Genomic DNA, 15,914 nt, shown 5'->3' with positions numbered 1-15,914 from the left:
ACGTACCATGGAATATGCAAGTTTCTTCGAAAATGACGAATTCTTCTACACTTAGACTAACGTAGTGCTATCAAAAATCAAACAGATTGTTATTGGAAGAGACTTGGAAACATTCCGATAACCCGTTCGGATGTGAAAATGAAGAAACGATTCGTGATTCAACGTTCCATTCAGCAGTTAGAATCTTTCCAATAAGAAATTCCATTACTTGCAATTTACTGTAAAAACCAATTCGCGTTTAGAAACAACAATACGTGATAACTTATTTCGAAAATCTATATGAAAGACTTTCAATACGCAAAAATCTTCGGTCGCTGCTTTCGATTCGAAATTTCTCGATGTAAACGTTTTGCGCAGTTGTGGAAGCAGCGATTTATCTTTCTCTGGAAACGTCAGTGTTTGTTTCGTCGTAATAAAATCAGAGAAAATTTCTCGGCCCGGACAACAACGTCGCTTCGCAACTGCGATTAAATCTTGTGTTAGTGATGTAGACGTTGGCCCATCGAAAAGCCTGCATAAACGTCGCATGGAAATACCTTGCTCCATTGATTAGGCAGCAATCGCGTCTGTTAAATTACGTCAGGATGGCCGAGCGGTCTAAGGCGCCAGACTCAAGGGAGACGTTTCCTGTAAATGCAGGAACGTGTATTCTGGTCCACGTTGATGGGCGTGGGTCCGAATCCCACTCCTGACACTGCGATTTTTTTTTTACGTTCGGTCGATTGAAAATGTTTCTTTCAGTGTGACATATGTTTGCATTTGGAAAACCTTTTTATTATTGTTTTCGTCCTAAACTGTAACGATGAATGTGTCAGAAGTTTGCAGAGTGGTGAATTCCGTTTTTGGCGATCATGAAAGTAAAATGAACCGATGGAAACATTGCAAAGTGTCTAACAGAGACACAATATCCATACACACATGTGTGTGTCTTCGCACACACGTGTATTAAAAGCAGAAGTTTCAGTATTCAACTATCAAGTGTCAAGGAAGAAGAAGAAAAAAACAGGCTCCACGGAGAATTGAACTCGGATCGCTGAATTCAGTGTCCAGAGTGATAACCATTACAGTGTGAGTATTCAGAGGCGAGCGAGCGAATTTTCCAAGAAAGCGAGAATGTGTGACAAGAAGAGGCGAGACGCGGTCAACATCAAACCCTGACAGATTTGTGAGAGAACCAGAAATTCGCTCTCGCCAACGATATTTCTAGTTTCTCGTTTGTGCATGTTTTCTTTTGCGAGAACTATATCGCGCGCAACCTCTCGCTCGCTACTAAATTCGCATCTGCATAGTCTCACCCCTTCCACAACGTGACATCACGCAGACATGAGTGTCGAGTATCACCTTAATTTAATGCGTTACAGATTGTCTTATCAACTATTGCGCAAAGATATCGCCGCTTCTGTTGCTGATAATGGAAATTCCTCTGTCTAAATTCTCCCATTGGAAAGCAAAGCGGTTGCCACTAATCTTTCAGTGGAAGAATGCTGTCACGAAAAAAGTACGAAGGTTTGGTTACTGAACGAGGTAAACAAGAATTTAAAAAACGTATGTCGTTTCGTCGTGTGAAAAGTAAATAGATCGTAAATTGTCGATGATTGTCCGTAATAACGAAACCATTAATTCGTTTCAAGCGTACTATTGTGTTTTTATCGAAAACTGTCACACAGCACGATAGAGGCACGATATTTGAATCGTGCAATGCAAATGTCAGTTGGCGAGCGTCGCGATTTCCTCGACGAAAGACATCATGCGTCGAATCGCGCTCGAAAATACTTAACGAGTTTCATCCGAATCGCTAAACGAGGCCCATCAAATTGGTTAACGCGAAAACAGTAAAAATATATTCATACACGGAGATATTGTTTCATTTTTGCTCATGGCTCGCGATATACAACGAGGAACGATGAACTTTGCGACATTTATATTTCCGTTGTGTGTGATGAACAAACGAACGCTAGTGACGTTTGTTCGACTGTACAGATTATGAAGAAATACGTTAAACGTATATTGATGAAAATTTTTAATATTCTAAATATACAATGCTATCGTAATGTCGGTTTGCAACGAGCGGGCAATTAGAGATTAAGAAATTAATGATGCTGATTGCATATTGTGCATTTAACGTGTTAGAAGAAATTTTCTTTTCTCCACATTACACTGGCTCTTGCGCGATGAACTTTATGATCGTACTGTATTTTGCATCAAGAAATTGCCCTTTTTTTTTTTTTTGAAGTTCATAATTGTAAGATAGAAAGTTTTTAATTTTGGAGTATTTTTTATTTTTCTGTGAGATAGGTTTTTAATCTCTTAATTATAATTGCTTTTTATTGTTTTTGATGCATATGAATATTTATTTTGTATATTGTTTTCTGATGTCATCAATTGCATTCATGTTTGGTTTATTTTTATTTATTTTTTTTTTGCAGTGTATGAATATATTTCTACTGTTTTCTTATCTATGCAATTCGATATAATTATTGAATAATTTACGCGTAATTGAAACTATTTTTACAAATTGTCTTATTATCATATTTTTTTCAATTTAATTACTTCCGTCTGCTTCTGTGTTCTCATGAATAAGACATCGCTTTCCGGAAACGTATTTTGTAGGTTCGACTCCCAACAGAAGCTAGTATTTTGTTTCTTTAAATTTCTGTTAACATTTTGATTTAAATATATCGAAAATCATCTATACCTAATAGTTAATAAAGAGTAGTTCAATTTAGTTTTTTTTAAATATTAATACTGTGTTTACTCGTGCTTATATAATCGAAATGTCATATCATACGAGAAAAGTATAGTAAATACGGCAGATGAAACTGTATGGCACGAAAATAAATTTAAACGACCGTAGTAATTTTTAGAATGAAAGGAGTAAATGTACGGGGAAGGTAAAGAAAAGAATGTTTGTGATTATTTATAAATAAACCTTGCAAAATATAATTTATTAACGATAGAAAATATAATATTAATCGTCAATGTATGATTCCTAGATACATTGATTGATTTTGAAATTTTTCAATTGACTGATATGGCTATTTAATTTAAACAGATAATAGGATTATTTTTTATAATTTTGCGTAAATATAGATTTTGTTTGTTCATATGTTTGTTTCTCTCAGGTAATTATTATTCTTAATCATTATATTTTTATATCTTCTAATGGTATTATTTAATATTTTATTTCTGTTACCTTAGTATAATGTTTTTCAAATCAACTACCTTATCTGTTGGTTTTATTTCACGTATATGATAATTGCAAACTGTAGAAATGTAATATATTATCGAATAATTGACTATCGATCGAATTCACAAAAAAACGAGTACTGTTTATTATTGTTTCATTTTACTGGAATTTGATAGGGTCGTTACAAATTTTGTACACAGCGTGAAAAAACAATTTAAAACATTTGTTTGTCTCCTTGGTGATAATGATGACGTAAGAGCTGGACAAAAGAAATGTTTAAGAAGCCTACCGCTTTAAATGTCCCGAAAACTTATCTGTACAGTTAAACTATAGAATTTATTCAAGGGTGGTTTGACCCGGATATGTCGAGCATTCCTTCTCACTGTCCGGCCGCCCCATTGTGAGCATAGTCGAACCCGCGACCAGCTTGTTAAAATGGTTTTCTTAATTCCTATAGCACTCAAAAAGTAAAACAAAGCATGTCAATAGAAACAGTTTCCCATAAAAAATTCTTCCTGGAAGACACTCCTCTTGACTGATCGTTCACGTGTTGCGTTATTAGCGAGGTTGAGTCCGAAGTTTTAAACGCGAAAACGTGTACGTCGGACGTTCGGCGCCGCTTTCCTGTAAGTCTAAAAGTTTGACAATGGCGTTTGGAAAGTCAGTGGAATCATGCTCGACATTCCAAACGCCATTGTCAAACTTCTAGACTTACGGGAAAGCGGCGCCGAACGTCCGACGTACACGTTTTTGCGTTTAATACTTTGGCCTCAACCTCGCTATTGTATTCCATCAAACCTCTCGTGGGCTAGCCGAACCCACGATGTATATAATTAAAACAGGCTCTTTCAGTGCTGACAATGGTAAATGAGGCAAAAATTTAAAGAAGCAGTCTTGAGAGAGATAAAATATTAAAATACAGATATTTAAGCAATTTTTTGTAATTGTTATTCATTTTATCGATTAATAATCGATATTACTGCTGTAATTGAATACTATACAAGATTATAACATTTATATCGATTAAAAACCTTATAACATCGAACATTTTTGCTCTATTTGTGATTATTATATATTGCCTTAAATTATTGTTTCATTTTTTTATTTTGAAATATATATTACATGTATACATTACATTAAAGAATTTACGACTATTTCCAATACTTGGATAATTTGAAAAAACGATTATATCCCATTATTCTTAGATTAAAACACTTCAGAAAGAGTTAGCATTAATTGTTTATATATTATTTAAAACTCTAGATTATAAGGATTAAGCTTGTTTTAGATGAACTTTTTTTAAGCTTTTATTTATATACTATTGTAAGAAAAGTTTAAAATCTGCTCATAAGTTCTTATGAGCAGATTTTAAACTTCCCTTCCCATTAACTTCACATCTGCTCTCGTCAGGAATTCTGAGAACTCAGGGATCACGAAGAGGAAGAAATAGCTTTGTCTGGGGATAGAGGAGAGAGCGGTTCTCACCTTTCACCCTGGATGTGTATGGAACGGACGTTAAATCCGTCTGCTCTTGTGGTCACTTTTCTTTGTAGTTCTATTATTGTATTCGTAACCATCGGTGATATTACAGTTTGGCGCATTTGACAGTATTTCAGTACTCATCTGTATTTACATACAGGGCCGGATTTACATAAGGGCATTTGGGGCCTGTGCCCAGGGCCCCCACAAAATAGGGGCCCCCACAAAACTAAAAAAAAATTATGTTTAAACATAATTTTTTTTTTATTACCGCGACAGCCTAGTGTAGCCTAAACATGAGGGCAACAGGCAGAGAAAACCAAACCCGGGAAAAAACCTATGAAACATCGGAAAATTTCGGGAAAAAATTTCACATAGGTATTTTTCGGTTAAATTAAAATAATTAGTTTTACACAATAAAATATATGTATGTTTACAATAACGTTATTTTTAAATGAAATTTACAACTTCCTAGTTCAAATCTAATTGAAAGTACAGCATTTTGTGTAAATTTTCTAAATCATCAAATTTGCCTACTCTTAAAGGGGGAGACCCCACCGAATTTGTGCCCAGGGCCCCTGGATTGGTAAATCCGGCCCTGTTTACATAGTCTGGAAGTAGAATCATGCTTTTCAAACTCTTAGTTTAGGAGATCGAAGACTCCTATATTATCTATTGATGTCAACTGGAAGGGAAGACAATTGGATGGAAGTCGACCAAGAGTGTTAAGAAATCTAAAATCATCCCGTAATTTCGTCTTCGTCGGTTTTTCAGACTGCTATCCGGACGATGATGAATTATCGGACACTATTTTCTTATCGGAGACAGAAAGTGAGCTCTATCTTAATAAAACTTTGATACTGCCGGCAACTGCGGGTCATGAAAACTGTCTCGGACAGTTCTCATGACCGAAATCGAATGTGTAGGCACAAATGGTTCAGTTACAGAAGCTATACGTGAACCAACAACCTGAGAAGTTAAAGGTCGTGAATTCATTTCAGCAAACCATCGAAAAATTTCACTAAATTCATTTCGCAGTACAGCAAACATAGAAAAATATGATTGAAAATTAATGAAAGCACATATTTGGATAATTTTATACGAACATGCACGTGAATTTTACAATTGGTTTACAGACACATAAAAAATCCCTAACCTCCGGAATTATTTGAAAGGAATCGCCGTGAAATGGTACAGTTCTTGATATTGAATAGAGTCGGTGATAATTGGGAGGAATGGAAAAACTCTTTTCTTAGTCCGTCCGAACAGAATTCGATCCAAATTTATTAGCGGATATGTGGGAATATTTCGGTAGTCTACTATTAAAATATTATTTTGAAAAACAACGACGTATTTAACTTGCATATCCAGCTATTAACAACAGCGACAGTAGAATTCAGAAACTTCTTTTGCTTTGAATTTACAACACAAACTGTGCTTTACCGCTCGTGTGCGTGCGCGAAGCAGTGTTTTGATCGACACTTCGAACTGTTTCGTAAACATTATTCCACTTTGAGATCGCCGATAAATAGAATTCAAGATGTTGCAAACGTCTGACACACTCATCATTACAGTTTCGAATGAAAAGAATTACAGAAGAATGTCTTCAGGGCGCAAAATTCGTCACACTAAAAGAAACATTTTCGATCGAACGTAAAAAAAATTATAGTGTCAGGAGTGGGATTCGAACCCACGCCCACTAACGTGGACCAGAATGCACGTTCCTGCATTTACAGGAAACGTCTCCCTTGAGTCTGGCGCCTTAGACCGCTCGGCCATCCTGACATAGCTTAACAGACGCGATTGCTGCCTAATCAATGGAGCAAGGTATTTCCATGCGACGTTTATTCAGGCTTTCCGATGGGCCAACGTCTAAATCCCTAACACAAAATTTAATCGCAGTTGCGAAGCGACGTTGTTGTCCGGGCCGAGAGATTTTCTCTCATTTTATTACGACGAAACAAACACCGACGTTTGCAAAGAAAAGAGAGTGGCTGTATCCACAAAACGTTTACATCGAGAAATTTCGAATCGAAAGCATCGACCGAAGATTTTTGCGTACTGAAAGTCTCTCTCATATAGATTTTCGAAATATGTTATCGCGTATAGTTGTTTCTAAACGCAAATTGCTGTTTACAGTGAATTACAAGTAACGAACGTTTTTTAGTGACAAGAGTCTAAAGCCTGACATTATCGCGCTCCACATTATCGCGACGATATCGTACAACTGAAAGTAAAACTGACGAATCTTTCAGTTGGACGAAAACAAGACTGTAAGCAGAGTTAATGATTATTTGTCTTTTCCGTTTTCGTTTCGCGCTTCTCTGGTACTGTAACCAATAAAAACGCGAACATTTGTAACGCCTAGTAACGTGCATCAGTCACGTGTAGTTTGATTGTAGTAACGGCGGAAAATGTAGTGAGAAGGATGAGGAAACAAATAGATTTCTAATTATTCTGGATAGGTCCGAACCTCACTGAAATTCGCGTTAAAATCATTTATTTTTAGGAAAAAATTATTTTTTTAGAGAAAAAAAATAGAAGTTAGAAATAGTTTTTCTTAATGAAAACGACGCGAACTTTTAAACAATAGAACAATGGAGAAACGTAGATCGTCTATCTCCGAATGGGAATCGAATTAAACTTCGATTTTGACCTCTCCCGCGCCCCCGAAAGATTTCGAATTGTCACCAGGTGACAAGGAGAGACCAATCGGAAAGTGGAATCGGAGGAAAACAGATAAAACCTAAGAATTCAAGGACGCGACGGCTTCTTCTCCCGATAGTTCCAAGTAACGGATCTATTGTTGTGTGTGTCTGGTGCCCATCTTCGTCTCCGTCTCCCGATCTTGGATCGACATCTTTCCATCAACGGAAGTCGACCGCGTCGTCCTGGAGTCGTCGAGACGTCGAGGGAACTGGCCATTCGCGACCCAGGGACACTCCTTCAAAATGGAACTATCTTGGAAAGAAGAGGAAGACCCAGTGGCTGCTACCGACCTAGAACTTCCAAGATCGCGGAAATCTTGTAAGCTTCTTTCGTGTCAAATAAACGGTTTCTTGTCTGGTAACCGTAGAGTCTGTCTCAGTGCCGATCGCCCACATACGACCCTTCGCGACCGCTCGACCCTCTTGACATAGTCAGCACCCTGTCGGCAAACTCACACTCGTACTAATCGATTCCACCAGAATTATTGAGTAGACTATAACGAAACGATTTCGCGCCGCTACACGGGCCTACAGAACGCCAGACTTTTTTATTTTGATACACGCATATAAAATAATCAGAAAATTCCGTACATATTGTAAATCCTACCAACATTCCTTCAATAGTTCTTTTTTCGAGGGTCGAATAAATGTAAACCGAATTGCACGGTAATGCTAATATTTGCTAATAAATTTACTAAACTGGTAAATTTATTAGCAGTGCGATTCGGTTTATTATTCTTTGGTAGACTTCCGTTTTGAACAGGTTCTTTTTAACAGAAAAATCTCTTCGTTATAAAAAAATTTTTCCTTTTTATTTAGGGTCCGTTATGGACAGGTTTTACCATACACCGTGTAATTTAGATAAATATTTAATTTTAACATAAGCAGAACAAAGAAATGCGTATAAAAACCAAAACCAGATTCAAAATACTCATTAAACGTTTTGTGTAAATCGACCCTAAGCCGTTGTATAACAGGAGAAAAATAATTTAGAAATTTAGGTTGTTAACTTCCAGATTTCCGATTTGTTTATTAAGCGAATTATTTTATATAAATCTTATCTCAAATTAGAAGTTAATCTCCTGATGGAATTCGATTGTTAGATTGCATTATATTTGAAGTTATTTGTTTTCCTCTTCAAATATTTTGCTGAAGAATACTTTACTTTGATTATATTTGATTACTTTATCGAAGGATTTATATCGGGTAATAATTTGTTTTACACAGAAAACATAAATTTATTAAGTAATCTGATTATAAACTTTAACATATAATTAAGTATTATATCAAAAACTAATTGTTTAATATTCTCATCATAAATAATCATTGAGAATCATATTCTCAATGATTATTTATTTACGGAATGTAGCAACGTAATATTCTCGCATGTTCTGTAATTTTCGTTTCGTAATAGAACCGTTCACAGGCCATATCGTTTAACTCCATTTCTAAATCCGTAATATAATCGTTATTATTTTTACAATTTTCGCGAACTAATTTTATATATCGTTACATTAAAGCTATGCTTTAATATAACAGTAAATATAAATACATTCTACAAGGTTTATTTATAATTATGATTTAAAAGAAATTTTAAAAATTAATTTATATTATCAATTTTTATACTTTTGTTTTGTGCAGTTAATCGATATGGTAAGTCAGGGGCCCAATTATTTCTTTTCAATATTTCTTTTACTGGAATATTCAGCTATCATCTGAACCACATTTTGATACACCTTACATGATAAATTTAAGGCATAATGGTAAAACAGACTTATCTGAGTAATTTAAGTGAAAAACTGTAGTCACAGAATGCACGTTCCTGCATTTAGAGGAAATGTCTCCCTTGAGTCTAGCTCTTAGACCTCTCGGCCATCCTGACATGCATCAGCATCCTCGATTGCTGCCTAATCAATGGTGAATGGTATTTTTGTAGCACGGTTTGTGTATGCTTTAGGACGGTTCGGCGTCTAAATCCGTAAAACTTGACTCAATCGCACTTGTGGAGCGACGTTGTTGTCCTGGCGAAGAGATTTTTGCAACACCGACGTTTGCAAAAAAGGCGAATCGCTGCTTCCACAGCCGCACGAAATGTTTACGTCGAGAAATTTCGAATCAAAAGTAGCAACCGAAAATATTCGTGTACTGAATGTCTCGCATATGAATTTTCAAAATATGTTAGCGTATATTCTTGTTTCTAAACGAAAATTGGTGTTTACAATGAATTACAAGTAACGAAAGCTTTTAATTACAAGAGTCTGACTACTGCGTAGGACGTTCAATCACGGGTCGTGTTTTCATTTCCACATGCGGGCAGGGTATCGGAATTTCTTTCATGTCTCCTGTATTCAGAAACAGTTTTATATTGTTCCTTGATAGTATTACGTTAGCCTACGTGTAGAAGAAATCGCCGTTTTCGAAGAAGCTTACACATTTCATTTTAAGTGTGTTAGTGAAACGAATACTTTTGTGTTCTGACTAATATTCCTGTCTGTGCTGTCGGATTGCAACGTTCGGAAAGAAAACAATACAGAGGTTGAGGCGCAAGTACAAACGTTACTTATACACGGCAAGCAGAAGTATACGTTTTACGTTTTAAGTCCCAGTAAAAATCGTTGAGGCACTCGTTCACAACATCACGTGACTCAGTGAACGTTTCGCATTGACTCACGGGAAATTCGTTGAAAAATGGCGGAAACATTTGACAACGAATGTTACCAGCGAGGGTAAATGAAGAAATTAAACTGTTTAAAAGTATGCAAGGTCTTCCAAATGCAAACATATGTCACTCTGAAGGAAACATTTTTAACCAACCGCACATAAAAAAAAAATATAATGTCAGGAGTGGGATTCGAACCAACGCCCACTAGAATGCACGTTCCGCATTTACAGGAAAGGTCTTCCTTAAGTCTGGCGCCTTAGACCGCTCGGCCATCCTGTCATAAATTAACAGACTCGATTGCCGCCTAATCAATGGAGCAAGGTATTTCCATGCGACGTTTATGCAGACTTTCCAATGGGCCAATGTCTAACTCACTAACACAAGATTTAATTGAATTTGCGAAGCGACGTTGTTGTCCGGGCCGAGAGATTTTTCTCTGGCTTTATTACGACGAAACAAACACCGACGTTTGCAAAGAAAGGCGAATCTCTTTTCTCAATCGCACAAAATGTTTACATTCAGAAATTTCGAATCGAAAGCAACGACCGAAGATTTTTGCATACGAGAAAGTCTCACATATGGATTTTCGAAATAAGTTATCGCGTATAGCTGTTTCTAAACGCAAATTAGTGTTTACAGTGAATTACAAGTAACGAAAGTTTTTACTGACAAGAGTCTAAAGCCTGGACTCCACATTACCGCGACCAAATCGTAAACCTGAAAGCGAAAATGACGAATCTTTCAGTTGGACAGTAATAAGACTGAAAGCAGAAATAACAATTATTTAACTTTTCCATTCTCCTTTCGCGCTTCTGTCGTACTGCAACCAATAAAAACACAAAGATTTGTGACGCGTAGTAACGTGCATCAATCACGTGTAGTTTGATCGTAGTAATGGCGGAAAATGCAGCGAGAAGGATGAGGAAACAAACAGATTTCAAATTAGTTATCGAAGGAGTAAGAAAATACAATTGTTCGTACCATAAAAAATGTAAAGAATTTAAAGAGAGATTATTGAAACACACGATATGAACGGCGATTGGCCTGAAATTTCGATTGAATAGTAAGAAAGTTTGATATACTGCATTGAACTCGTAAAGTGTAATCGTTGAATTATGATATGTTTTGACTACGAAACGAAGCAAAACAGAAGAGAAAGATACATAGAGATCGCTATAATAGAGAGAAACAAAGATTCTGGCGACTTTAGTCAGTGGTAGCGGAACAAAAGATACCTATAAGACCACGTGGAATTTTTACGATTTAATGGATAACGTTTTAAGAGATCGCTTAGCGAATATGTAATGTAAGTTTATTAATGTCACTGTTTCGATGATTTCTGCGAGGTTTCGAATGTATTAACAATTTCATTGTCAAAAAATGCAGAGAAAGCATGGCAAAATCCGTAGTGTCTTCCATGTTTGACTCTATGACAATTACAGAACTGATCAACAGGTGGCTCATTTCCACGTAACGCTCATTTAGGGGCTACTGGAGTCAACGTAAAACGAAAACTTTGTATGTTTCAGTTTTGTTTCTCAGTTTCTGTTTTTTAAGTAATATGGAATGCAACAGTTAGTGTGTACATGCTTAAGTGTACGACAGTTCGCTGTTTTTGAAGACACTTCCCCATTCCATGCTACGTGTCTTAGGAAAATGCGTAGTCTTGTGTTCTGACAGACGTAGCTGTCCTTTAGCAGTGCAACCGTCGGAGAAAAAACGATTAAACATTACTTTTTTCGAACCTTAACTCGCTTTTAATTGCTTGATGTGTTGCAGTTAGAAATTTCACATCTACCGCCAATACTTTGAAATATATGAGTGAATATCCGTGACCGCAAAAAAATGCATTTGTCCCGGGCATTGTTGTTGGCTGTTGAACATCTCGTACTAAACGATTCCACCGGAATTATCGAGTAGAGTCAGTAGATTACAACGAAACGATGATTTCGCGCCGCTACACGAGCCTGCATAACGCCAAACTTTTTTATTTTGATACGCGCATATAAAATAATCAGAAAATTTAGTGCATATTTTAAATCCTACCAACATTCCTTCAATAGTTGTTTTTTCGAGGGTCGAATAAATGTAAACCGAATTGAACAGTAATGTTAATATTTGCTAATAAATTTACCAGTTTAGTAAATTTATTAGGTACAGTGCGATTCGGTTTATTATTCTTTGGTAGACTTCCGTTTTGAACAGGTCCTTTTTAACAGAAAAATCTCTTCGTTATACAGAATTATCTTAAAAATAGCTTGGATAGATAGAATAACAAATGATGAAGTTTTGAAAACAATGGGAAAAAAAAGAAAAGTTTTAGATACAGTTAAAGAAGAAAAACGGAGTATTTTCGACACGTCATCCGAGAAGGCAAATATGAAATTTTGAGAAATATTTTAGAGTGGAAGATCTGTGGAAGGAAAAGTCCAGGAAAGAGGAGGAAAAGTTGGTTGGCTAATATATGTAAATGGAGAAATAAGAAAGCAGAATAACTCACACGTGAGGCGCAATTGAGAATGTTGTGATAATACTAATCCTACTTCAGAAATGAATACGGAACCAGAAGAAGAATTCCAGTTTATTCGCATTTTCGTTTTCTATGTTTGCAAAGAATTTACGCAATTTCTTAAAGAATATTTTTAATTTTTAAACTACAATGAACAGGATAGAATAATTTTATAAACAAATACTTTAATTACAGTTATTTAATTATTATATTTGATAACAATGAATAACAACGAATTATAAAATTAATAATTTGTGTACTACAAAATTTATGTTGCACTGTATGGGTTGAGGCATTAGACTGAATGTTGGTCTATACCATTGCGATTGAGACGTTATCGTGAAGAACAAAATTGTGGCATGATAATACTTTTGATGAATTGTTGCCTGATGTTACTGTGTTATTTAAGCAATCCATAAAAACAATAGACACACGAAATCAATACAACAGACATAAGTGCACTGCGTTGCAGAAAGAGCATATTCATGTTATTGCTATAAACGTAACATTGTTGTAATCTAGTTATATGACTCTTTTCTAGAATAATTGTTTAAACAATTTCTATATTCTACAGTTTGAAACTAAATATTGATGTTATTCGTGGAATTAACAAGTAATGATTTAGTAGCTGGTTTACAAGATTTGTCGATTCCTTCGAAGATATCTCGTAACTTAAGTAATATTTCGAAAGCACTATACAGCGATTCATACATCTATAAAATGAAAATGTTTTATTACATTTAAATTTCAAAAAATTACTTCATAAATTATTTTTAAAAGTTATAAAAACTTGATATAATCAATGGCATATGATTTTGTTAGAGATTCTCTAAGAGGATGATGTAAAAAGTACTGTCAGAATGAATAAAAATTAAGCCCACCATAAAGTATCGTTTTTAAATAAAATAATTATTTATTCATTTATTTTTAATAAGTTGTTTAAATTTAAATTTTATTCCTAAAACCTTTGGGAAAAAACACTAAAATCACGCTCCTTAAGTATGCCATATCATACAATCAATTATTTTAATAAAAATATAAAAATACCTGAATTGGAAATTTTGTAGAAACAATAAAATAACCTCCACAACTGAATCCAATTTCATTTTCGCCAAATTTTTTCATAAAATTCAACATCTGTAAATAATTTTCAGAGTAAAAATTCAGTATTCTAATTTCAAAGTTTTAAAAAAGTTAAAATTTTCGAGTTACCTTCAGATTGTCTTCCAACGGAAGAGGAATCAGGCTAAATTTTCTAATTTCTTGAAAAGAGTCATAAGCCTGTTGTCGAGAATTACAAATAAATTTAAAAAAATAATAATTACTTTACAATTAAGTAAAATTAATATTTTAAAAATTTCGAACCTACCAATACGAAGATTCGAGATACCACAAATGAAAGTGACACCACTAAGCATATGCCGAGAATGGAACAAAGTAGAAGAAAAGTTCGTATGTATGTAGCTGATGTAGTGAATATTGTGTTATAGACAGCAAAGGATATAATATAAGCGGTAATTCCGTACATAATAAAGAAAGTATTACCCCATTTATCGTTCATTTGTTCAATTAATTCGCACATCTCGCAGTGTTTTCGCATTATATCGTTAATTTCATATTTTGGATTTTGGGTTACAACCAAACTCAACTGTTGCGATAATGCGTTGAATCTTTCGTACAGCATAATGCCTAATAACACGATTGCAGTAATAATCCATATTAAAAATCCTAATCCCAAAGTCAAATTTAAATTAGTACAAACTGAACAGACAAGAGCCCGTTTCCATGTTGATCCTTTATTTACTGCTTTAAATACGTAAAATGAAAATGCGAGTGAACCGATTAATATACAAACTAACAAACACCCAGACAAATAAGACGTTCCTATCTGCCATTTACTCATTTTATCTTTTTCTCCATCATACCCTGAAATTCTTAAGTCAAAAGACAATTTATATTTTTCTCCAGTATAATACAATAAAAGTATGGCAATGCTTGCAAGATAAGCCATGCTCAAAAGAAAAGGCTTATTTAAATCGCTTCCTTCCATTGTTATTGCCGGACTACAAAACCATGGATCGTCGGCTGTTGCAAATCTCTGCACTGTTAGCACAGTCATTTGTATAATAGGCAGTAAACGTATCAATTTTCCGTAAACGGACAACCATTTATTTTGTTTCTCGCTATGTTCTTGGTGTTTGCAACGCGTATAGAATATATTGCCGAAAAGTGCAGAGAGATTTAATATTGGGCATATCATACAATAAGCGCAACTATCAGCCATTTAACCTAATAATTTGTGTCTGGTATGGACATTGCAAGTGCTCGCTTACTAAAGAAGTGCCAAGTGACTGTATCCGGTTGACGAGAAACAATATATTAGTATCAGCGTTATATAAAATCGTGAACATTAATTTTATAGTTATTTCTTAAGAAATCACTTAGGAATTATTATATTGCTTTTTCCGATAATTTAAGACATTGCGTAGTCTTGTATGACATATTTGTACTGCTTTTCATTTTAATAATCGTATTATTTATATAACTCAGTGGAAAAGTAATTGATGTCCAAATCCTTATATAATAATTATATAATAACTAAACATAAGTGATTATTATATAGTTATATATTATGTTTATTATTATATAAAGTATATTTAAATTTTAAACGGTTATTTCTAAACTTTAAAAAGAGAGTGTGCGCGCCGGGTTCGTCTTTCAACTTCACTGATGTATTGTAGAAATTCAAATGAATGCGCTGTAATAATTCACGTAATGAAAAATTTGTCCATTCAATATAGGAACAAAATTTTCTATGTAGCTTTTCGAACATCATGTTAAAAGTATAAGGATCATTTTATGAAATTCTTAAAGGTTGAAGACATAGATGAAGTAATTCTGAAGACAATTATTAATGATTTAATTTTTTTTCAGTCTTTGTGAAACCGAGTGTTTCCATATATCTATCCATTTAGTTATATTGTTTTTATTATTATTAAACATTTGTTTCTAGAGATAAATAATATTCATTGGTAAATTTGATATGTATGAATTAATTAGTATAAGAATTGTTATATATGAATCTTATCTCAAATTAGAAGTTAATCTCCTGATGGAGTTCAATTGTTAGATTGGATTATATTGGAAGTTATTTGTTTTCCTCTTCAAATATTTTGCTGAAGAATACTTTACTTTGATTATATTTGATTACTTTATCGAAGGATTTATATCGGGTAATAATTTGTTTTATACAAGAAACATTTATTTAATATATGTTGAATGTAAATAAGAAGTCTGGTTATAAACTTTAACATATAATTAAGTATTATATTACAAACTAATTGTTTAATATTTTTATTATAAATAATC

At 34.3% G+C, this 15,914-nt stretch overlaps 1 protein-coding gene and 2 non-coding genes across 3 annotated transcripts; 1 reads left to right on the top strand and 2 right to left on the bottom strand.

The window, feature by feature from the left end:
- Positions 1-578: 578 nt before the first annotated feature.
- On the top strand, positions 579-694 carry TRNAL-CAA (transfer RNA leucine (anticodon CAA)). Its single transcript has 2 exons — positions 579-616; positions 649-694. It is a non-coding gene; the product is annotated as a tRNA-Leu (tRNA).
- Positions 695-6,335: 5,641 nt separating this feature from the next.
- Positions 6,336-6,451, bottom strand: TRNAL-CAA (transfer RNA leucine (anticodon CAA)). Its single transcript has 2 exons — positions 6,414-6,451; positions 6,336-6,381 (listed from the first exon to the last, which is right to left on the bottom strand). It is a non-coding gene; the product is annotated as a tRNA-Leu (tRNA).
- A 6,354-nt stretch (positions 6,452-12,805) lies between these two features.
- Positions 12,806-14,268, bottom strand: LOC136975579 (uncharacterized). The gene is made up of 4 exons (XM_067270665.1): positions 13,915-14,268; positions 13,758-13,826; positions 13,593-13,682; positions 12,806-13,258 (listed from the first exon to the last, which is right to left on the bottom strand). Exons 1-4 carry the CDS (start codon positions 14,227-14,229, stop codon positions 13,127-13,129), a joined length of 606 nt encoding a protein of 201 aa, XP_067126766.1. The 5' UTR covers positions 14,230-14,268; the 3' UTR covers positions 12,806-13,126.
- Between the last annotated feature and the right edge of the window lie 1,646 nt (positions 14,269-15,914).

Source organism: Centruroides vittatus, unplaced genomic scaffold (assembly GCF_030686945.1).
Source record: "Centruroides vittatus isolate TY-2023 unplaced genomic scaffold, ASM3068694v2 contig_375, whole genome shotgun sequence".
Classification (NCBI taxonomy): Eukaryota; Metazoa; Arthropoda; class Arachnida; order Scorpiones; family Buthidae; genus Centruroides; species Centruroides vittatus.
The sequence above is the reverse complement of the archived record's forward strand: the minus strand, read 5'-3'. Positions and strand labels throughout refer to the sequence as shown.